General features: G+C 37.0%; 1 protein-coding gene and 1 non-coding gene across 3 annotated transcripts in view; both read right to left on the reverse strand.

The window, feature by feature from the left end:
* Positions 1-5,398: 5,398 nt before the first annotated feature.
* form3 (FH2 domain-containing protein formin 3) overlaps positions 5,399-24,526 on the reverse strand; it is a 68,064-nt gene continuing 48,936 nt past the window's right edge. For both annotated transcript variants that reach the window (XM_088273933.1, XM_088273934.1), the window contains 18 exons: positions 21,298-21,508; positions 19,381-19,540; positions 18,848-18,881; positions 18,603-18,747; positions 17,820-18,014; positions 16,821-17,147; positions 15,134-15,366; positions 14,473-14,661; positions 14,166-14,292; positions 13,935-14,087; positions 13,074-13,271; positions 12,746-12,868; positions 11,552-11,675; positions 11,274-11,438; positions 10,167-10,298; positions 9,243-9,488; positions 8,872-8,985; positions 5,399-8,788 (listed from right to left, as the gene is read on the reverse strand). In XM_088273933.1, the coding sequence (XP_088130059.1) occupies positions 7,287-8,788; positions 8,872-8,985; positions 9,243-9,488; positions 10,167-10,298; positions 11,274-11,438; positions 11,552-11,675; positions 12,746-12,868; positions 13,074-13,271; positions 13,935-14,087; positions 14,166-14,292; positions 14,473-14,661; positions 15,134-15,366; positions 16,821-17,147; positions 17,820-18,014; positions 18,603-18,747; positions 18,848-18,881; positions 19,381-19,540; positions 21,298-21,480 (4,350 nt within the window). In that variant the 5' untranslated portion in view covers positions 21,481-21,508 and the 3' untranslated portion in view covers positions 5,399-7,286. The remainder of the gene's footprint in view (positions 8,789-8,871; positions 8,986-9,242; positions 9,489-10,166; positions 10,299-11,273; positions 11,439-11,551; positions 11,676-12,745; positions 12,869-13,073; positions 13,272-13,934; positions 14,088-14,165; positions 14,293-14,472; positions 14,662-15,133; positions 15,367-16,820; positions 17,148-17,819; positions 18,015-18,602; positions 18,748-18,847; positions 18,882-19,380; positions 19,541-21,297; positions 21,509-24,526) is intronic.
* Positions 20,685-20,797, reverse strand: TRNAL-CAA (transfer RNA leucine (anticodon CAA)). The gene is made up of 2 exons: positions 20,760-20,797; positions 20,685-20,729 (listed from the first exon to the last, which is right to left on the reverse strand). It is a non-coding gene; the product is annotated as a tRNA-Leu (tRNA).

Raw genomic sequence — 24,526 nt, forward strand, 5'->3', positions numbered from 1 at the left:
TTACAAATCATCTCAATGTGTACCTTCACAAAGTTATCTGTAGAGTTACATATTGGGCGCTGTGATATAACAGTGATTTGACCATTCACAAATGTATAGAAATGGTCCCAATATAGATGGAAATCCTTACAAATCATCTCAATGTGTACCTTCACAAAGTTATCTGTAGAGTTACATATTGGGCGCTGTGATATAACAGTGATTTGACCATTCACAAATGTATAGAAATGGTCCCAATATAGATGGAAATCCTTACAAATCATCTCAATGTGTACCTTCACAAAGTTATCTGTAGAGTTACATATTGGGCGCTGTGATATAACAGTGATTTGACCATTCACAAATGTATAGAAATGGTCCCAATATAGATGGAAATCCTTACAAATCATCTCAATGTGTACCTTCACAAAGTTATCTGTAGAGTTACATATTGGGCGCTGTGATATAACAGTGATTTGACCATTCACAAATGTATAGAAATGGTCCCAATATAGATGGAAATCCTTACAAATCATCTCAATGTGTACCTTCACAAAGTTATCTGTAGAGTTACATATTGGGCGCTGTGATATAACAGTGATTTGACCATTCACAAATGTATAGAAATGGTCCCAATATAGATGGAAATCCTTACAAATCATCTCAATGTGTACCTTCACAAAGTTATCTGTAGAGTTACATATTGGGCGCTGTGATATAACAGTGATTTGACCATTCACAAATGTATAGAAATGGTCCCAATATAGATGGAAATCCTTACAAATCATCTCAATGTGTACCTTCACAAAGTTATCTGTAGAGTTACATATTGGGCGCTGTGATATAACAGTGATTTGACCATTCACAAATGTATAGAAATGGTCCCAATATAGATGGAAATCCTTACAAATCATCTCAATGTGTACCTTCACAAAGTTATCTGTAGAGTTACATATTGGGCGCTGTGATATAACAGTGATTTGACCATTCACAAATTTGCAGAAATGTAAGAAAAAACTTTGTTCCATTTCTTAGGTTCTATAGATAATAAGCTTGCCAATAAGGAAAATCCTTAGAAAATTTAGAAAATCATCCCGGAATTTATGAAAATTCATAGAAATAATCTCCAAATACATGATAATTCATCAATATCACCAATCAATATCGATGACCATCACAAGTCATAAAATTTAATTTATGTAATTAATAAACAGTAAAATCTCATTTAACGTTACTGTAAGGATTAAAATTTACTAACATAAAATTATGTAAAACTGAAGAAAGTGTAAAAGTAAGAAAATCGAAAATTCATGTGTCCAAGTGTCGTGTGCAAAATTAGGATGAATTATCAAGCATGTTCGATACTACATAGTTGAATTTCCTATGACATGTATTACCCGATGCAAAAAGTCATCAAGTCGTGCTCTTTGTCAAATTCGTATAAGCAAAATGACAAAAAGTCACATCATTATGTTAATTAGCGGACATTTTCTCCACTATTTAGCTCTGAAATGGCAAAATTGCAATTGTCAAAATGTTGTAAAGATGGGCATCGTGGATGACATCAAATCGGGGTAAATTTGTGTTCATTCATATGAAAGTGAAACACAAATGTAATTTTATTTGCAAAAAAGTGAGAAAATGAGGTTTTACTGTATATACACACATGTATTATAATGGATGGTCATCCAGAGTTTGTCTTTTAGTGCACTATTTCACAATATTTTGTATTTATTTTTATACAACATCTTTGACTGTTTAAATAGTATTTTTAGTGGATCTAGTAAACATATTTTATTTATTGACTATTTTTATAACAATATTTTTGTATTGGACTCACTTTAATATTATTTGTATTTTGTTTTATGCACTTTCCAATTATTCTTGTGTAAATATGTATGTATGTACATGAAATAGTTCTTAAAATTTATAATGTATTTTATGTAGCAAGATTATTATCGGAAACAAAAATAGCCATCTCAATGCTCTCAAAATGAAGGTTGCTTTGTAGTATTAGTATCCTAAACTAACATCTCTTAAGGTAAGTACTCAATAATCAAACTGTAACCAGTTTTAAACTGATATGGGCGACCGTGCGTATCCGTGGTCATTGTGTAATCATCAGCTGTCAAATTCGCAGATTACTTATTTTTTGTTGTCGATCTTTTGCATTGGCCCTGTCACCTTTGTAAATTGATGTACGGACATAAACAACGACACTATCGAACCAGCCACAGCTGATAACAATAGCCAATAACCAGCATAATATTCCAAAATGTCGACAAAAGTACTAGCAACAATCTAGTAAACCACTATAGATAACAGAAAACCTAACAAATTGAACCATCTGCTTTTTGTTTGTGATTTATGAATGTTTGAACAATCCCCACATTATAAACTCGATCACGAGGGCCATGATAGTTACAGTTAGTACTCACCTTTAGATAATAACACTTTTTCTTGTAAACTAATTTTCTTGTTACCCTGCCTTCATATAATTTATAACACCATCAATTCGATGGGGTCATAGAAAATAAAAGAAAAAAGTGTTAAAGAACAACAACTCAAAAAAAAAAGTTTTTGAGATAATCAATGTTAAATTTATTAATAATTGTCCAATATAGAGGAAGAAGCTGTTTGCTTAGTATAATTAAGCTTATATATATATATATATATATATATATATATATACACATATATATATATATATATATATATATATATATATATATATATATATATATATATATATATATATATATATATATATATATATATGTATAGTGATTTTATTTTAATGGTGAACTATATGAAATCTTTCTGTATTTATAATCGATTGCCAAGTTTATGTGAAAACAATGCAAATAAAATGATTGAAAGTCCTGAAATTTTGTGACGTATTGTTTGATTTTCAATAGTTGAGATTTTGTGGAGTAGTTTCTGTACACAACTGCCAAGATCCCGTTTCCACAAATTGTTTGAACCAAGTTGTTACCTGTAAAAAGTGAGCAATATATATTATAGTTGTAATTTAAAGTAGATCTGAAGAAAGCTTTTACAGTTTAGCTGATCTTATAAATCTGTGTATACTTTGTGTATTAGCGGCACCAAAAATGTGTGTATATTATGTAATATATTCAATTCAAAGACTAATTATTTTTATGCGTTAATTATTGTGTTGTGTTGTCGGAAACTATGATGAAGGTTTTGTTTTATTATTTACCGTCCATAGAAATGTTAGTAAAGTCCTTTTCAGGGCAGAAATCTTCACGGGCTACCACTTACTGATTCTGTTATCTCCTTGTTATTGTTTTTATTATTATTTAAGTTACAGCTTTTATTTGCTTCCCTCATAATATACAAGGCTTGTATAATTAAAAACTAATAAATTAAATATAATATAATAAAATGCAATAATCAATTGAAGTTGTGCTCTTTTTTTAATGAAATATCTCATATATTTTTTAATAATTAATTTTTTTATAGTTAGTAACTTTCTTACATATCTATTATTATAACAATGAATTAACGTTTCTCAAGAAAAGTGGTAAAAATAAACAAAAGATATCACAATTGTGCGGCATGGCTTAAATGATGTTTCAAGGTGGAAATGTCGCAACTGTTTTGAAATGAATGATTGGTTTAAATAGTTCCAATTTCAATGACAACTTAATGGTTATTATAATAATAATAATAAATTTGGATAATTTATATAGCGCCGTTTATGTAAAATACTACCTCAAGGGCGCTTATCTTTGGAAATAAGACAAAATTTAACACAATCTTCTGCAGGCTGTCCTGCATAGATTATAGTGATTTTTGTTTCTTATATACACCAATAGAGGGATGAAAACATGAAAATGAGATACATGTATAAAGGAAGGAGATAGCGTGATAATTAGTATGTTGTGGCCGGTGAAAATTGGAGCTGAATCTTTTTCTGTCCGAATCATTGCTCCGCTGTTCTTTAGGAACAACGTGAGTTCATATTGTGCTTTTAAAGGACTTTTAATACTGTCAATAAATTGTCAATACTGCTAGAGATGTAGGGCTACCATTTTTATTATAATTATACAATAGGCATACCATATTTACAGGTTTAGTCTGTTTTAGGCGATGAATAAACAAATAAGAGGCGGAGACCCAAACACAATGTTTAAATATTTTAAGTGTCAAAATTTTCGTTGGAAATGCTGGATTTTACAATTTTCAACTGCAGATACTGAAGTTTGTATTTAAAAATGTCAACATTCGAAGTTTGAGTAACATGTTGTCAACCATGGGTAGAATGATGAATGCTAAGAATATATACTAATGAATGTTACATGTTGTAATTATGTAAAACCAGCTGATAATTCCAATCGTGGCTTTTTTGTGTATTTTTAGAAGCTATTTTGTCTTAACTCGGTTGTTGCGGGATTTCTGACTGTTTATTCATTGATTTTAGAATTCTCAACATTCAATTGTCCAATTTAGAGACAAAAAAACTATTTTAATTTTGTAGCATGGTATTATATGTAGTGACATTCAGTATTAAGTAATTATGTTTGCATATGTCGGATTAGTTTCTTGTCATTTCTAAATACTAAATAATCCACGGCTACGCTAGAACATCGCTCTCAATATGGTGAGTGGGTGTCAGTTTTACTAACAAGTATTTAAGAAAATTTTAATAGGGACGGCACCGTGAGCAAATTAGATCTATTCCACCAGAATGTATTACAGTATTTTTTTTTATATTGTTTAAATCATTTGATATGTATGAAATATTGGTCCCGGCAAAATATTACGTGATTTATTGGAAAAATAACAATCTCTATTTATTTTAAATTTTTTTTCAACATATAAATTAGTTGTGTTTTGGAAGCACTTTCCGCAATATTTTCATTACATATTTAAATGAATAACATAAATTTAGGTAGATTAAATTAATAACCTAACCTTATAAGAAGGTGGCAAGTAGAAAGGGTAGTATTGATAGTTGATTGGCAATATGGAAGTGCTAGTATGTCTCCGTTCCCCACTACTTGCGCCGCTCGTTGGATTCTCACCGCCACACCACATTCCAATCCCGACAGTGTTACTAATGTTTATATTATTTGTCCGTAAGTAAGTGTTAAATATAGTTATCATGTGCTAAGTTGTATTAGTTCAAAGAACTATATCTGTAAATAAATACATGTCAGGTTTTTCTAATATGTGTTTTATTCAAGTACTTATCGCAAACTCCCCAAAATCTACACCTACCTTATAAAAATCTAATCTATGGGAACACTATTTTTTTAGTTTTGACAGTTGTCGGCTTGTTCCTTAATTTGTATACTTAGTTGACGATAATGAAGTATGTTTTGTTCACTTTCAATTTTTAAATAATTTTTGTTACGAGGATATAGGGGTAAAATAATAAAAATAATTTTGTATTTTTATTAAACTTTTTATTTGTTAATCTATTAGAATTTTAGTAAATAAATACAATACCTCCGGGTTAAGATTGCCTACACGATTCTTGCCCTCACCTCCCTCCTTCGGAGGGAATCGTTGTGACCGCATACTTTTCGGCGGTTTTACCTAATTCTACGGATAATACGCGAAACTATGACAAATCACCCGACACATTTCCTTCTCGTCATCGCCGCTCTCTCGATATTACGACATGAAAACTGAGAGAAGTATGTTCCTTCCGTGTGGGAATGTATCTGGAATTAGAGGTCTGTCGGGGCCGTTTTCCCAAACCTCCATTACCGGTTTGTCAGAAAGGGCTTCCTCTCCAATCTAAATGTACTGCGAGCTCCTTACAGAAGTAACATTTTAGTTTTGTCAGTAGAGTTATATTAATAATATTTGATAATAAATGTTGCGTATAAATCTAGTCAACTAATAACTATATTTGGATCATGTACGCTTAATGTTACTTAATGTACACCCGAAGACACACCTCTTGAGGTAACAGAATTCACAATGAGAGCTGCATTCGTTGGTCCAGTACACGCAACAATATACTGCACATTTTTGGGACTTGATAATTTAAAATGCAAAATTGTTGCTGACATTTAAGGCATTGAAATTACGTACTAATTTTTCATGTCATATGTCATTTTATATTGCTCCGGCATGCACCGTAGCTCAAGAGACGATCACTAATAACAGTTTTCTTTACCATTTTCTTATCCAATAAGAATACTCGCTTAATATTTTGATACCGTATGTTTTTTTACACTACATGTGTTTTGTGAATGGCTCAGCACACAAAAAATGTGCAGCAAATTGCTGTGTAAACGCGGCCTTAAAGTTAATAGGAAAACCACAATTAATGAAAATTAACATTTCCATGTACCGACAATAATGATTTAAAATAGAGTTTAACATTTCATGCTGTATTTGAAATACAATGTGTAGGAGAAATAAAACTTACAAAATAACATTGTCTGGACAGTGATCCATATGTCATGTTTTGTTATTTGAACTTTTTATCGCTATTAAATATTATCGGTCCTATCTTATATTGTATTTGATTTATGATTATGGAAAGGGAATTTTTGGCTAAATTAATATTAAATGAGGTTTTCCTATACATATACATGTATAAGTTGATGATCAAATTGATTAGTCCGTGTGAACAGTCGGGTAACTCGTTATGCGGTCATGTGTGGATACAACTCACTGGACATTTGGTAAGTATGTAATGTGTAGTTACATCTCGTGACGTGGAATCAGTCAATTACTTAAGTCTTATATGTATTAGCTAAACCTTAAATGCATCATCATTCGCCGTCTAATATTTATGTACTTTACAAAAATCACTACCAATTAATGGAATATTTCTATAGAATATAAGTTCTCGCTTAAAGCATCTGAGAAGCTAATTGAATTATTTTAAAAAATGTATTACAAATTTTACTGATTCGGTTGTTTATTTTAACTAAATATTTATTCCTGTAGGCATAAAATAACTTTATGATGTTGAGAAAAACTGCCGACTTATTACGAGAATGAGACATCTTTAAATAAAGTTCCTAATTCGTAACCTAAATCCATAGAAAATATGAATCTGCGCTAATGTTTTATTTTATCCTAAAAAGATTTTCAATTTGATTTGTAAAATTGCATTTTTACATGTACTTTTAAACCTTGTATACCTATTTGATTTGAGGTTAAAGATGTCTTATTCTTGCGATGGGCTGATATATTTTGTATAATATATTGCCCCTAACAGCGCAAATAAAACTCCGTAATGTTCCTTAGGGAGGATGCCCGATTAGCAAATTCTCATTTTCTACGGTTAGGTCAGGTTAGGTATTGGCCTAGCGTCATTTGACGGGAGTGGGGGCGCGGTGTGCGGGAGCCCTCTTGGTGCGGCTGGCCTGCGTTGGGCGCATGAAGCTGCTGGAGGCGCCGTGAGGCGCGGGCGCGGCGCGCGGGGGCAGCGCCCGCGGGGGCACGGAGCTGCCGCTGCTGGAGCTGCGCGAGGGCGCCACGCGCGGCGGCGGCGCTCGCGGCGCGGGCGGCGCGCGTCGCACCGTGGCCACGGACGCCGACGAGTTCAGCGAGCTGCGGGAGCTGCGCAGGGACCCGCGGCTCCGCAGGCTTCCCACGCTGCTCTGGGAGTCTACCTTCTTCAGGCTCAGCGCGCGGCGCTCCACCGCCTTCCCCCCGGTAGCCGTAACTCTTAAAGACCGACCGGCTGCGGACGCGGTGCCTCGCGCTTTACCGGCAGCGGGAGGGTGAGACGACGCGGTGGCACGAGGTTTAGATCGAGCGTCGGCTACTTCCGTATCGTTACATCCGGACGACGCCCCCTGAGAGTTACTCTCCGAATTCAAACTGTTGGTTTCTTCGAATCCTTCGTCGTTTAATTCGTGTTCGCTACGATTCTTAACCATTTTCCCAGGTTGAATATCGAGACCGGGTTTAACGGAACCGATTTTGCTCGCTTTAGTATTACTTCTGGGACTGACATAATTTCTAGGGCTATCGGTGGGCGACTTGAGTTCACGGATAGCCTTCTGCACGTCCTCCTGGTTGATGGACGTCTGGTGGCGGATGCGTCCTCCCCAGCCGCGGGCGGGCGCAGGCGCCTCCGCCTGCGCGTCCTTGCTCTGCCCGCTGTCCTGCCTTTTGAGTCGCTCCTGCCACTTCTTCAATCGGCTATCTTTGTCTTCCGACTTGACCACCCCGGTGGACTGTGCCGCGATTTGAGGCACAACGTACGAAGTCTCCAACTCCAATTTGGTCGGACGAAGTATTTGCGTCTCCGCCGCTACTTCCGGCGATTTTGAATCTTCAGTTTTCGAACCGGAATCTTCGCTTTGGGAATTATAATCTGTCGGTCTCTTGTATCTCCTCGTTCTACGAGTAGCGGAGAATCTGTCAAACTGGCCGTCTCCTAGAGTTTCTAAGTTTTGCAAATCGTCAATATGTTTAAAATTAATATCATTATTAGGTCCGATAACCGGTTTAGTGGAAGACATATTCAGCCGGCGGCACGGTTCTCTCTCGGGCGGGGGGTTGAACATTCTCCTTGTGACTGGAGGAGTTTCGATATTGTCGGAGTCTATTTCTATCTTATTGTGCGAGGTTTTGTTTTCCGGCGGAAGTCTATGTGGCCAGACGAGGGGGGGTTGTGCGGCGGGCGGGGGGAGAGGAGGTACGATGCGCATCTTGTCCTCCTCCTTGATGGCTCCGAGAGAGGGGGTGGGGGACGAGGGTTCCAGGTTCGGTCGGGATCGCTGTCTTCGGATTCGTCGTAGGTCCTCGGCGCTTTCTTCTATTTTGTGCGGAGGCGCCGCTGTCCTGTTTTGAGGCTGCACATCTGCGGAAGAAAGAAGGATGAGTGATCTGTTTCTAGTTTCGAGACAATAATACGTTATATTGAGACAAGAGCAGGTAGGGCACCTTCTATTGCTTCCATCGCGCTGACGACATCCTTATCCAACACGGCGGAGGGCCGCCAGTCCGGTTTCTCTTTTCCTTCTGGAAGTGTATCGAGTGGACCGCTCCGTTCGCTCTCTGAAATCAAATATTATATTGATCCAAAACTTGTACCATTCTGAGGAATAATTTCATAGACAGCACGCATTCACATGACCTTTATTTCCAGAAATAGGAAGCTACACTTCACCAATTTAGTATGAGGCAGAAATATAACAGAATTCACCCAGAGTGGTTGCCATGTGTTGCCACAAAGAATTTTTCTCAGGAACCAGTTTTCGTAATAATGCGTAATTCTTCTTTTTTCATCATCTTACGGATGGTATAATGCGTACCGGAGTCTTCCAGAGACCTCCTGTTGGCTTGCAGGCGCGTGGCGCGGCCGCGAGAGTCCTCCTGCTGGCTCGCGCGCAGCCAAGACTCGATCTTCTGTCTCCATTCGCGGGGGCGGGGGCCCTCGGCGGGCGCGGGAGGCTCCGCGGGGGCCGCGGGCGGGCGCGGAGAGGCGGGCCGCTCTCGCTCCGTGCCCGGCAGTTCGAGGCGCGCGCGCGCGGGGCCACCTTGTCGAGCCCACGAACGATCTGCGTACAGTCAAAATAATGCATTTTAAGTCATCAGCAATAGAACTGACCATGATCGAACTCAATTTGGCGATTAATTTTCATAATAAAATATTTGTAAACATATATACTTGTCCTGTCATTCGATGTCAGCTGTGGATCTATCATGTTCGCATATTTCTCAATATTATATTACGAATGAGAAAATATTTTTTCATTAAACTTTGGTCAGAATTCAATAAAGATAAAAAATAACTATTCACGGATGATCGGAGTTTATCAAAACATTAATCAGGGTTATAATATTTTTATAATATATGCACGCTATAACTGTCTCCAATGGAGACATTATGCTTGCAACATCTGCGAAAGCATGCATCCTGTTGGATATACATCGGCGTACATCGCCGTTATTTGCATCCAACAGGATCCGATCGGATTGGATCGCTGGCACGAACTGTCGAACACTCAAATGTGGAAATGTATGGACTAGAAGTAATCACTAAGTGCTTCTTGATGGTGAATGTAGTAGATAAGCAGCTTTTCAATGGGGACCAGAAGAGGAAATTATTGGATCTGCATTTTATCATATCACATATTTGACTCGAGTATTTCAATGTTATGTTAATTAACTTAATGAAATCACAGCTTTTTTTGTTATTTGTGTTATAAGAATAGCAATAATAACAAAGGTTTCACCTAAACTGCCCCATGATTTGCGCTCTCTCTGGGTGTCGCTGGAAGCCCTCAGGAACTGTAAAAGACCCCCTTCATCCTCCTCGGAGGGCAGGCGCCCTCTCCTCCTCCTGAGACTTCCTGTTGGAGTTATATCTAAAACACACGACCGATATGACAAAATTAATTAACCCAATTTTCAAATCATTTGACATGCACAGGTAGTCTCCTGGGAGTCTTATTCTATTTTCAACTCATTAACTGCCATTAATTTGCCTCCTTTGATGCATTCATTATATTTTTAACTCCATTAACTCAACTAACTGGCATGGAATTAATTTCTCGGTTACTTTATAAATTTATACTCTTCATTGGAAAAATGTTACATTTTCTGTGACTTTTTTCTTTTTAAGATTACTTAAATAACTTTAACTTTTATTAAAAAAGATGAGGGATGATGAAGGCTCTCTCGTATAATTAAGCTCCAGTAACATGTGTGCGTGTGTTAGTTGCAACAGAAAGATAGTGGTGATGGATAAATTAGTGGGTAAAGAAATAAGCATACGTTAGTAGAAATCCAGCGCCAAATGTTCAGAGTGAAGGATTCCCAGATAGTTGAGTAGCATTAGTACAAGAAGCCAATGTATAAAACAAACACCTAAAAAATTTGTAAAAATTAAAATCATTATATGTAATAATGTTATTTTTACTTAGTTATTACTTTTATAGCATCAATAAAAGAAAAAACAGTCTATTTTTGCAAAAAATAACCATACAAGTTTGCAGTATTATTATATGTTAAAAGATAATAACATCCGCAATTTTTCATCTACTTCTTCTGATCCTTATCCCTTACCCAATGGTATATAGGGCACTACATCAGACCGGTGCAATGTTATTTGATTGTTAATTATAAAGGTAAGGTGAATACTTCTGCGCTTCAAGTATCAGTCCAGAGCAATATTAAAAATATTTAGAGTGAAAAGTTCCATTTCTTTTGTCCACCCTGGGAATCGAACCTAGGACCTCCAGCACGGTAGCAAATACTGAGAGATGATTCAGTACTATATGACGAAAGATGATTCGAGTCAAGCTGGCACAGAGAGAATAGAACCCAAGGCGACAGCAAACCTGGTGATGCATCGACGGGGGGAGTGCCGAGAAGATTAGTATTCTCGGGCTGGTCGTAGCGGCGAGACGGGCGGCGCACGAGCGGGAAGCCAGCGCGAATGTCGAGCAGCAGCGAGTCCACTAGACCACTCTCCGAGTCAGAGCACGGAGTGCCGGCATTGCTCCCTGTATCGGAATTAATCCACGGTATACAAAATGGTCAATATCATTCCCATTAGGACAAAAGGTACTTTCATTTTTGCCTGATGTTACGCAATGGAGTATTCCAAATTGTATACCTTGTCTTCTTCGGAGCTGATCTTCCCTTTGAGCCCGTCTCTGTGCGGCTTGGTGCTCCTGCAAGCGGCGTCGCCCATTCTCACCAGCAGCTTGCCGGAAACGTGTGCAGAAGGCCAACAGAACCTGTGTAGTGGTGACAATGGATAAATTTTTATTAAATGCAACATATATTATTCTTACTTTCCTTATCTCTTGGCTCTTACCGCACCCAATGGTGTAAAGGGTACTGCATTAGATCAATGCAATTTTACTTGATCATTGATTATATGAAGGCTAGTTTAATTTTGCGCTTCAGGTTCAGTCCAAGGTAAATAAATATAAATAATTTTTTACTATTAAATGAATATTATAAATAGTGAAAAATCATTGATATTTATAATGGTTGCCAAACACGCTTACCACTACACTATGAAGGCATAAATAATTACAGACAATCTACATGTTCTGCAACCAATCATATGTGTGACAGAGTGTAATCAACTGAGATAGTGACATACTTATAATACTTACGGATTGCTTACATAAGTCAACCGTATGTTACCTTGTGTTGTGATGGGATCCGTTTGCAGCTTGTAAAAGTTTAGTATTATTAGTTAAATATGTATTAATAATTTTTAATTAATAAAAGTCAGCTTTCAATTTAAAAAAATATTAAATCATTAGTCAATAATTTGTATAAAAGGTTGCAACGGTAACACCTTTGATTTTGGCACACAGTACGGTACCCAACATTCAAACATCATTTTCTCAGCATCAAATGTTGCCATCGTAATGATTTTTAGCTTAAGGCATAACTTATTCTTCATACGTCAGTCAGATGTCAGTACATCTGTGGAAATAATCATGAAGAAAATATAATATTTAACTTAATAAATAATATATAATTTTCCTTTATGATTCTATGGATGAAAGTTACTTAAAAATCGTAATTTACCAAAATATATCTGCATCACACTGGCGCTGCGTATTGCAATAATAACTTGCATGCTTATGTTCAAAAGTGAGAGAGATGCATAGAATAAATATTTGTTTTATTTAAATTAAATATTTTACTGTCTTCGAAGCCGATATGGATAATGGTTTATTACTTACATACATATCTGTTATAGTGATTAAAAAATTATATAGTTCTCAAGAAAATAATTTTTAAAACACATATCAAAATTGCAATTTAAGATACAGTAAAATCATACCTTAAAGCATTCTTCTAGTTTAAAAGCGGCAGGATCTTCGCAGAAGAATTCGGCTAGAGTAGATCGCATGGACTCCACTTCCTCCATGTCTTTCACGAGTGCGGACACCTCTTTCGTCGCCATCTACAAAACCAGAATTCAGTTAGACAAGAAAGATTGATTTAAATATAATAGAGATAACAGACTGTTCAGATCAATTGGATGTTTTACTAAATCAGGAGTCAGAAGGACCCAAATGGAGCTCTGGAGCAAGCAGTTTCGTGCATGAATATTATAATATAGGCTTCTCGAATATTAGTAAATTATAATAATTTAAAAGAACAATAACCTGTAGAAATTCTTCTGTTTGGCTCTTGATGTCCATATCCGTGGAAGGCAACTCTACTTGCTTTTTAATTTTCCTGATTCTTGTATCCAGTGTCTTGATCTCGTTATTTATCTGTTCAACAGTTGTCTTAGAAGCGTCTTCCAGCACTCTCAAGTCATCCGCAAAATGGACTAATTCTTTATTCTTCTTCTCCGCTTGCTGCCAGGGAAAACGTTTCATTAGCAACAATTGACACACCAGAAAGATTTAAAGATATGGTAAAATTATTTACATTTAGGACTTTTATTTTATGTATTTATGTATTAATTTTAAATCAAACACAGATTTTTTGAGTCTACTAAGTTGTATTTTATTAACAAAAACATTAGTTTGATAATGCCCTAACAAGGCGAAACAATTGTCACAATATAATTTTTTATGTGTTTTTGTTAATAAAATACAACTTAGTAGACTCAAAAAATCTGTGTTTGATTTAAAATTAATACATAAATTAAAATGGAGCTCTACAAATTAAACGCCAAATCAATAAATAGATTTAGGACTGCGAGTTTAGAATTAGGAATCTCGATAAACATAAACCAAACCAAACTGAAAACTCAAAGTATAACCAACAATACAAGTAAGACTGGATAAGGGTTTAGTTTTCATGCACAGTGTAAATAAAACTCAAAGTATAACCAACAATACAAATAAGGCTGGATAAGGGTTTAGTTTTCATGGCTGGATGTTGAGGGACTCGGAGAAGAAAAAATATTAAGCCTTTAAAATATGGTGTTGGCTTCGAATGCTGCAGTGTCCATAGACAGCCACAATTGCCTCGATTATCCGAGAGCTGAAAGAGATAATAATAAATACACTTACAATGGCCACATAGTGCATGAGGGTCATGCCGGGTTTGTTGGCTCTAATGTCCGTTATTTTTTGTAAGGATGACAACTTGACTCCGGCCGCACAGCCTGCGTATCCACCAGCATTAAGAAAATTACCCGATATTAATGCGATGTATAATACTTCCTGAAACATAAAATCACTTTGTAAAAACACTCGTCTCTCCACGATAAAATTGGTTGAAGTAATTGGGATGAAACATACCTGTAAAGCTTGGCTAGTAGTTAAATCATCTCCCGCAACCAGAATGGCGTTTATAGAACTCTCTAGATATGTGGTGGTTGCGGCAAATTCTTCTTTGAGTAACATGGCCTCTATTCTAAGTTTGTAACTAAAAATTAAATAAAACAAACTTTTACAATCAATATTTGGTAGGAAGGTGTTTATTCTAGTGTCAAATCTGTGATTTTTCATTCTCGACCGGTTATAAAGACACTAGTAAACGCGAGAATTTGGTATGAGTACAATATATAGACATATTTTAAAGTAAATAGTGTCCCGGGAAGCATACTTGGGCAGTTGGATAAGCTGCATGAGGAACTTCTCGGCATTCCCTAGTCTGATGAGGTCCCCCTGGAAGGCTTTCAGGGTATCCAACTCGTCCATCTCTGGCAGGAGACGGAGCAGCCCTCGAAGGCGCTCTGCCCCCACGGCTGAAGCCACTCCTTCTCTTAACATCTGCATTATCTCCTCGTTTGTGCTGGAAATAATAGGCCGATTATATTGAAATCAATTTATAATATTTTCAAAGAAAGGCAAATTGACAACCGCTAAAAGAATCATTATAAAGACAATACGTCTAATAATGGGATTTTTCCAGAAAAGGCTTCTTAAGCGACATCTCTGGTTGACATTTGTTTAAAAGTTTTTAGTATATTAACAGAGACCTTTGTGAATGCACGTAAGATAGTATTACGAATTGTTTCACATACTTAAAAACGCCTAAAAATATAATTTTGAATTTGATCATTCGTATCATTATTTTTATTCAAAATATTTTAATGTGTATTTTGGACACACTCGAAATATTGTTAACTATCCGATGTCAAGCGTCTCTTTATCATTGGTTATCTCAGAAAATGATGAATGACTTAAGACTGATAAATACAGAAGATTCACTAATGCGCGAGGAAAATATCAATAGAGACTTGGCTGACGTCAATTAGAGTTACCTCCGGAACTGTTTGAGGAAGATGTTGACATTGAGGCTTCTCTTCCCATCCAGTAGCGTGATCTCGGCGCTCTCCTTGCGCAGGGGCGGCGGCGCGCGGCCGAGTCGCGGCGAGGAGCCCGCGGAGCCGGGCGGCGCCTGCTGACAGAACAGTCCTTCCATCTCCTCCCAATCCAGCGCGCACGTTGCGTGCTTGGACGCCACCAGCGACCAGATGTTGTTCTTGCCTACCACCTGCCGAAGACAAAACCACTCCTCAAATATCCAGACTAATCTCTCGCTATCAACAGGTTACATTTAAGAATGGGATTTACTAAGATTACTTAGTTTATCAATCCAGTCATCTTATCAATTTAAATAACTTAAAATTCCAAAACAGATTTCTACACAAGAAATATTCAACAAATTACAACAAACTTTATGCTTTACAATTTCACTTTACTTTATCTAATGTTATGAAAAGAGTCTAAAGTTGTTTGTTGAGGCGTGAATAAATACATTTTTTTTTCTTTGTCCTGCAAATAAACATTTGCGAGACAAGTATAAATACGAGTTTAGAAATACAACAATCACAACTAATGATAAGTTCAATCGGGAAAAACTCCCAATCGAACTTACCTCTAAACTGTGGAGGGTCAGATATGCTCATCAATATTTAAAGCTCAATGCGGTAGTCTAACTGCCAAGTTTCATAATTATGTAATAAGAAAAAAATTACATGTTATTTGTGTGCAAGGTTCAAACTGAATCGCACACTATGACTGAATCTACTTATACATATTTAACAGTAAATTACATGTTATTTGTGTGCAAGGTTCAAACTGAATCGCACACTATGACTGAATCTACTTATACATATTTAACAGTAAATTACATGTTATTTGTGTGCAAGGTTCAAACTGAATCGCACACTATGACTGAATCTACTTATACATATTTAACAGTAAATTACATGTTATTTGTGTGCAAGGTTCAAACTGAATCGCACACTATGACTGAATCTACTTATACATATTTAACAGTAAATTACATGTTATTTGTGTGCAAGGTTCAAACTGAATCGCACACTATGACTGAATCTACTTATACATATTTAACAGTAAATTACATGTTATTTGTGTGCAAGGTTCAAACTGAATCGCACACTATGACTGAATCTACTTATACATATTTAACAGTAAATTACATGTTATTTGTGTGCAAGGTTCAAACTGAATCGCACACTATGACTGAATCTACTTATACATATTTAACAGTAAATTACATGTTATTTGTGTGCAAGGTTCAAACTGAATCGCACACTATGACTGAATCTACTTATACATATTTAACAGTAAATTACATGTTATTTGTGTGCAAGGTTCAAACTGAATCGCACACTATGACTGAATCTACTTATACATATTTAACAGTAAATTACATGTTATTTGTGTGCAAGGTTCAAACTGAATCGCACACTATGACTGAATCTACTTATACATATTTAACAGTAAATTACATGTTATTTGTGTGCAAGGTTCAAACTGAATCGCACACTATGACTGAATCTACTTATACATATTTAACAGTAAATATTTTTGTATTTTTTTTTAAAAAGAGAAATATTTTTTGTATTTCGATCAATCGACCAAACGGGTAGAAATACCTTTCCTGTCCAAAGTGTGTTAAGAACATAAAAAAATGGGTACCTTATTATTGGGAATCTTATTCCAGTTGACGGTCTTCATTTTGGTTTTGGGCACTGGGGTCTCCTGTTGCGGCAGCAGCGGTCCCATCACCTCCTGGGTCTCAGGGGAGGGGGGCGCGGCTAGGAGGGGTGGCGGGGGCGGCGCTAGCGGCGGGGGCGGGGGCGGGGGCGCGAGGAGTGGTGGGGGCGGCGGAGGGGGCGGGGACGGCTGCTGCGGCGCTGGAGGGGGCGGCGGCGGCGGGGGGGAGAGGGCGCGCTGCAGGGAGGACTTGCGACCGGGGCTGCCCGAGTCGCCGCGCTGCTGACACTGTATGCAGACCATTTTGCCCTGCGATGAAACATAAATTACTATTTAATACAATTTTAAATTTTACAGAACACAACTGAACATCCTCTGTTAAATTGATGCTAATTTTGTTGTTTTTTAGCTTCATTTCAGTCGCACAATTAGTGGCCAAAAATAGCTTAGTCAGTGAATGGTCGTCAGCGGCCTCGGGTTGGAAGAAGAGACATGAGGTGTTGATACTCTCAGGTGGCATTCTAAGGACATGTCCCAACCATGTCCACCTTCTCCTCTTCAGGACTTCCAGTATGAGGGGCTGTTGAGTTCTTCTCCTCACATCGTCATTCAGTGAGTCTCAGACATTGCGCATTTCATTGAATATGGCTCCTGCCATCGTCAAAGAGACAACACTTGGTTTTTGTCGAGTAAAGCAGAGAGTCGCAGACATTGCGCATTTTATTGAACATGGCTCCTGCCATAACTTTACTTAAACATCAATAAATATAAAAATCTGTGCTTTTTGATTTTTTCCATCAATTAAGTGTGTGCTTTAAAATAAACACCATTTGTTAATTAATGGTTTGTAAACTATTTGTTTTATTAGAAGTAAATAATCTTGTAGATATGTAAATGATTGTTTGTCACGAAATTAGGATAGTAGATCTCTCCTGCAAGAAAGGTTGCAGTCTGTAATTAATCATTTGAGTTGATAGTTACCTGTGAGGAAGGCTGCGCCCGCAGGAGGCGCGCAGAGTCGTCAGCGGAGCCGATGAGTGTGGCCCGGTGCACGAGTGTCTCGGCCGTGTCCCACGCCAGCGCGCCGAGCGACTCCGCAGGATCGGCTCGAAGTAGATGTTGCAACAGCGACAAGAACACCGCCTCCTGGGCTGTGTCTGCCACGCGACGTAGCACCTGTACCGCAAACCGACCACAATTTAATACAGTGAAACCTCTATCTATCATTCCTCGAATAATCATTTTCCCGAATGTGTCGTTTATTTCATCTACCCCAAATTCATTTCATACAAAAATAGATCGCACTGATCGTTTTTCTATCATCATTTTAACGCATTCATTGTTTAAATTACGCTGCATATTTTATAAATTTTGTCTGTGTTTTTTACATTCTCCTCAATTTTCTCAATTTTTTTATATTTGATGACAATATTCCAACGTGTGGGATAGAAACTATCGCAAGCGTTGTGTGACACAAGGTTGATGGATACAGTAGAAGAGGTGGATATTGATGAAGAGGAGCCGCTACCTGTACCTTCATTTTATGAACCTTGAATGGATATGCAGATTGGGAGGACGGTATTTTTACTCGATCGCATCTGCTTGTGTATGGACCTCTTAATCTCACACTTATTGTTTTCCCGCATTCATAGTTTTTTTCAATAGGTCCCTTTAAAAACGATAGATAGAGGCTTCACTGAATATATGTTGCACAAACCATATGTATGTATGCTTAGGCAATGTGAAGGGAGAGTGGTGACTTACAGCGCAGAAGACATCCATGTGTGAGGAGAGGTTGATTCCACCGGGCCCGCGTGCCTCGTCACTGTCCCGCTGTTCCGCGAAAACATCCAACTGGACGGCCAGGTCATTGCTGCTTCCTCCCGATATCGCCACGCCACAGCTGGCCCTGAGGTCAAAGTAATCATATGTAAAACGAATTCAGTAAAAAATTAAATGTATAAATATTTAGATTTGTACATAAAAGTTTTATGAAGTAGTTTACATACCTTAATTTGTTGAGTATTGGCAGTAAGTTCAAACCTGGAAATATTCAAATTAACAAACGTTATTATTTTAAACAAAAAGACGAGAAATTTTTATTTTTGATATGAGCTTTTGTAGAATCCTAAATATTTTTATGTAAAATATTATGTAAGAACAAACAAAAAAGCATTCAATATAGAATACCTAGTAGACCGTCACGTCGGACACACTCTTGGAATCTGACCTCAGTATTCTGTGCCACTCGCTAGAGAAGTGACGTCGGAATGCCGTTAACTTCGCGAACGATATTTGTTTTTAGTGCGGACATTGTCGCGGGGTTGGTTTCAAAGCTACGATGACTGTTATGGTCACAAGGTACATTTATTGCACTCTGCGACCATATTGGTCACCACCACAACCAGAAATATAACGTGGGTCAGTAAAGGCAACTGTCTCGGCTCGGGTAGGTAGTGGAGGCTGGAGCCGTGGTGAGCACCAACCTAACCTAACCTAACAGAGTCATAAAGAAGAAGAATATAGAAAGTTGGCAACTCACCGATGAACTCATTTCGTATCCTCACTCGGTCGGGAAGTCTCGGGGCAGAGATGATGAGACAGTTGATAAAGGCCACGAGAGCGGTCTGGTACTCCACTTGGGTGGACTTCTCCAATTCACTCACAATGACACTGAACCGATATCTCTCCGCATATACACTCTGCAATACAAAATATTATTCACATTATCATTACTATTTTTTTCAATTAAAATCAAAGAAAAGACTTTTACTAGTTCTGTACTGCTTAAATTTTGGTACCTAAGCAAATTGTACTAAAATTTCAAATGGTCTGCCAAAAATTAGACAGGATTGGGAAATATTTATTCGTGTTAAAATTTGACCTACTCCAAAAATATTAGGCTGCTCCTCGCCCACTGTATCTACCCTCACCCAGTTAAAACTATCATAATCTGTAATATTAATTGCCAACAGAATTTAAAAAGAAAAAAGACGAAATATTCTATGATAAATTATATCCATTGGTATGGATAAAGGCAAAATAGAGGGTCAACGAGGTGTGGGCAGAAGACAGATCTCCTGGCTCCGGAATATACGAGATTGGACGGGGATTATGACTGTTGAAGCGCTGTTTAGAGCTGCCCGAAACAAGGAAAATTATTCTCGAGTGATAGTCGACGCTAGGGAGACCTGACATGACAGCAACAGAAGGTGTGGATAAATTGTATCCATATCCGATGGTGGGTACCAGTCAAATATTTCGTGAATCGTCTCATGGTGTACTTTTGCATTCAGAATGACAATACCTGAATGGATTTTAAAGAATTTAGTTACGTTCAAAATAAGTCGTTACATTATTATGATTAGGTACCTAATATGTTACTCAAATTGCCTTTCTCCAGGCGTACTTCCCATAATACGTTTTTCATAAGATATTTTAGCTTGTTTTTTATATACATGCAGAAAATACATATGCAGTAAACCCCCCTATAAAGTACAAATCACAATAGGTACAACGTTTTCGCAAGGAACGTTATAAGGGGTAACAGTTTTAAATTGTATTTTTACATTTTAACCAGCAAAAATGTCTGAAAAGAGTCTATAAAATTAAAATACAATTTAAAACCTAACCTAATCCTTTATAACGTTCCCTCCGATAACGCGGTACCTATCTCAATGTTATAGGGGGGATTACTGAATCATCAAAAGTATCATACTTTAGGATCTAAAGTTTAGGTAAAGAGTTTAAAGAAAAAAACAACAACAAACACACAATCCAACCTCTTATACGTGAATTTTATGGTATACTGAAACAAATAAAATAATTTATTTGACAAAAAATATCTGTCAGAAGTGGGATTCGAACCCACGCCCTCAGAGAGGACCAGAAGAGCTCCCCCGCTCAGCGGGTAAGGTGTACCTTGAGTCTGGCGCCTTAGACCGCTCGGCCATCCTGACATGCGGCGAATTGCCAACTTATACTATCACTATCTAGTGTGCTATAATTAGACTTGTCGACTGCGTTATTTGTTTTATCACTAAAATAACGCAATGAGATAAATGTATGTGTGTATGTATGATCGTTTCAATACTTGCGATGGCCGATTACGCATAGGAACGGGCTAGAAAATAAATAATAAAGAAGCATCAATTTTTTTTTGTTGACGCGTATTTTCCATTTATATTCCATGTTTATTAAGCTATCCCACCGCATTCCCAGATCTGATACAAAAACATCTAGACTTCCTGACAGACCTTCTCTTGCAAAGCATTTTTTTTTGTTTTGTTTTATGAACTAAGTTGGGAAATTTATAGAAAATGTGAAACAAAATAGTATCCCGATTTTACTATGAATTTACATTTAAAAGCTTTCAATATCCCTGTCTTGTAAAATGCGGTGGCAATCTCGCTATCCGTCCCGGGAGAACATGTTCCGGGAGGAGGTGGCGGTCGGTTACCTGGTAGTGGGCCAGGGTGTCCAGCGCCCTCACGTAGCCCGCGGCGCTGTACACGCACAGCGCGGAGAGCAGCTCCACCACCTGCCGCTTCACGGGCACGCTGGGGCTGCTGAGAGCCGCCGCCAGCTTGCCCATGTACTCCTTGTTCTCCACGATGTACTCCAGCCCCACGCGGCTCTCCATCCTGCGGCCGCTGCTTCACCGCCGCGATCTGCAACAACACCGCGTTTCTTATAGCAACCAGCAATAGAGGATACCTCGACACGTGACCAGAAAACCCTATCAATACACAATCAGAATGGACGAATCTACCACACAGCAGGTTCCTTGCGGAGTACGGATGGTGGATGGACATGTGGTGGCATTGGAGCTCAGTACAGTATAAGGATTTCGTACACCAGCGAGGTAACTTTGGTCAATCATTCTATTCATATTATAACTATTGTAATTAACATACATATGTATAATACTTAGTGTTATTATTCAACAAACGCCATGTGGTGTCATAACGCTAGACGTAGGCACAGATTAAAGCGTGATTGTTTGTGATCTGTGGTGTACCGTCGAGGACCGTCAAGGCGTTGTTTAGAGCTGCCCGAAACGAGGACAATTACCCCCGAGTGATAGTCGACGTCAGGGGGACCTGACATGATACGATCACAAAAAGATGTGGTGTACGCTATCATCCTTAATACTGTTTTACTTATTCCAAATTGCAATTCCAATTTCAAAACATAATTGGTAAATTAGAATATGGTGCGAATAAAAAATAATTGATATTTAAGTGATACATTTAAGGTGATTGTTTTACACATTTTAAAATTTATAATATCGTGGGCGGTTGTTTTACGAACGATTTTTGGTATCTAGATCTCCTATATATTTAATATTATAATTAAGTATATAGGAGATCTAAGTGTCTGGTGACAATGGCAGCTTTGAAATAATTACGGAAAGCTCCAAACTAAACATTTATGATTAGTCATCGAGGAATTCAAATTTCACCTCGAGTAAGAAGATTTTCGAAATACATAATTGAAATATAACATTGAAAAGAAACAAGACATACTCGTACGTGGTATTACATACAAATGAACACAATGGACAGCCAATTAACACCTTAAAATAGAAAAAATAAAAACAAGTTATTACCTACCAAAACAACTCTCTCCTTCAATTATACAGAGATGGCCTTAAATGAAAAAATATTAAGATGCGCATCTTAATTTATTGCTAAACTAATAGTTTAATGCGTTTCATAAACATTACTCTTTGAAATATCAAATGAAGAAACGAAACACACTCTATTAAAATGTTCAAGAGATTCGTTTGATAATCTTTTTCATTGTAATGTAAGCATAACGAAATTCGGGACAACAAAGAAAAACTGTTCAGAATAGAAATTATTTTTTAAATTATGTTTGTATTAGCCCGTCTTGCTAGTAATCTTATAAATCCATAGAGTAGTATTTTTTGTTCACGTGATCTTAAAATAGACTCTAAACTGCACTTGTGCTCCGGTCATCAAATATTTATTTTACTTTCGTGTAAATTGCGACACATTTTTGTGAAGCAGAAAATGTGGACACTGGCACTTTACAAAACAGAGAAAAATAATCACCCGTTCTATTCTGATATCCTCGAAATACCACGCACAAAACACATAAACCTAGTTTAGAACCTGCCTTCAAAGCAGAAAATACTTGCGACTATTTGGTTTGTATTTTACAACCGAACGATCCAAAACACGCTATTTTGGTAAAACTGATGAATAATTTTATCGGTTCATATTAATAAAGTTCTGTATGTTATCGTAAAAACCACCATCTGCCATGAATAATATTATAAAGTTTGTATTATGCAATTAATAGGCACCTAATTAACACATTTCTGTGATCCACAAACTCATAAAACTACTCGGTACAACACTTTAAAGAAATAATAGGAAATCCATCACATAACGACTGTTATTCTATGAATTTTATCAAACCAATTCAAATATTGAAAAATACTCGCACTATATATGTTTTGTCGATAAAATAATGCAACCATTCCTTAATTGAAGAAAGAAATAATAAAAATGAAAATTTACTTGCAAGAACAGAATGTGAGTATGCTACATATGCAGATTCATACTCGATGATCCTTTTTTTTCAACAACAAAAAAATCGTATTGTTGTATTATTTTAATGGATGTTGGTGATTTTTTCACGCGTAAGAAAAATACTGTTTATAAAATAATCACTAAAAAATAGAATTTTAAAAAATGACCTTTAATTTTTTACGTATTATAATAATATTTATTATTAAGGATGGCAAAAGTTTTCCACAGGGCATTCTGTTAATTCTGCCATTTGATATCTAACCATTAACAGTCCATATTTTCAAAAAAATCAATTTCTAAAAGAATAACATTTAAATTTCACTAAACAGTTGAGGCTCGATTATGGAGAAATATTACAATAATGTTATTTTTCGTAATGAATTGACAGAATTGTTACAAAAATATGGAATTCATGGGAGAAACGCCTTTGACGAGCGTATCAATTAACCCCAATCACGCATAATTTGATCAGGAGTCAGGAGTCAGGAGTCAGGAGTCAGGAGACAGGTGTCCGGAGACAGGAGGGCAGGAGAGGTGCTCGTCGCTCGCGCACCGTGCAGGAGTGAGGAAGGAATGCGGAATGTAGCGGAACGGTAGTTGTTTTGTTCTTCATCAGACGGTCGGCAGCTATTTCAAGGGCTTCACCGCGGATTCCGCACCGGGGGTACTATTCTTGAATAATTTTACCGATAATTTTCTTATTTCGAGGACAATACTTGTCTCGAATTTGATCAAATTCAGTCAACCTTTTTCTTAGCGATGGAATTATCCTGTAAGACATGCAGTTTTTTTTTCTGTTAAACTGGTACGTGGGTAAAGCAAATTATCTTAATTATCTCAACACGACAGTTTGTACCGTTCAATTTCCAGCAGTTGCCAATTAAAAACTGATCATAAATCTTATGTTTTTTATTTCGTCTAATAATATTAAATTTGATTTATTATTATTTAGCATCTTTAACATTGTAATTATATTTGATACTAAAAATTATTATAGAAACAATTATTTCCATATTTGAACGTAGAATTTCACTATCATAATTAATTATAGACTGATTTTACGGTTAAACATTGTTTCAATATTTTAGTACTACAATACCCTGAAGATGGAGCGCAAAGGGAGGG

Source organism: Brachycentrus maculatus, unplaced genomic scaffold, assembly GCF_059751285.1.
Source record: "Brachycentrus maculatus isolate JH-2025_06_01 unplaced genomic scaffold, ASM5975128v1 h1tg000620l, whole genome shotgun sequence".
Lineage (NCBI taxonomy): Eukaryota > Metazoa > Arthropoda > Insecta > Trichoptera > Brachycentridae > Brachycentrus > Brachycentrus maculatus.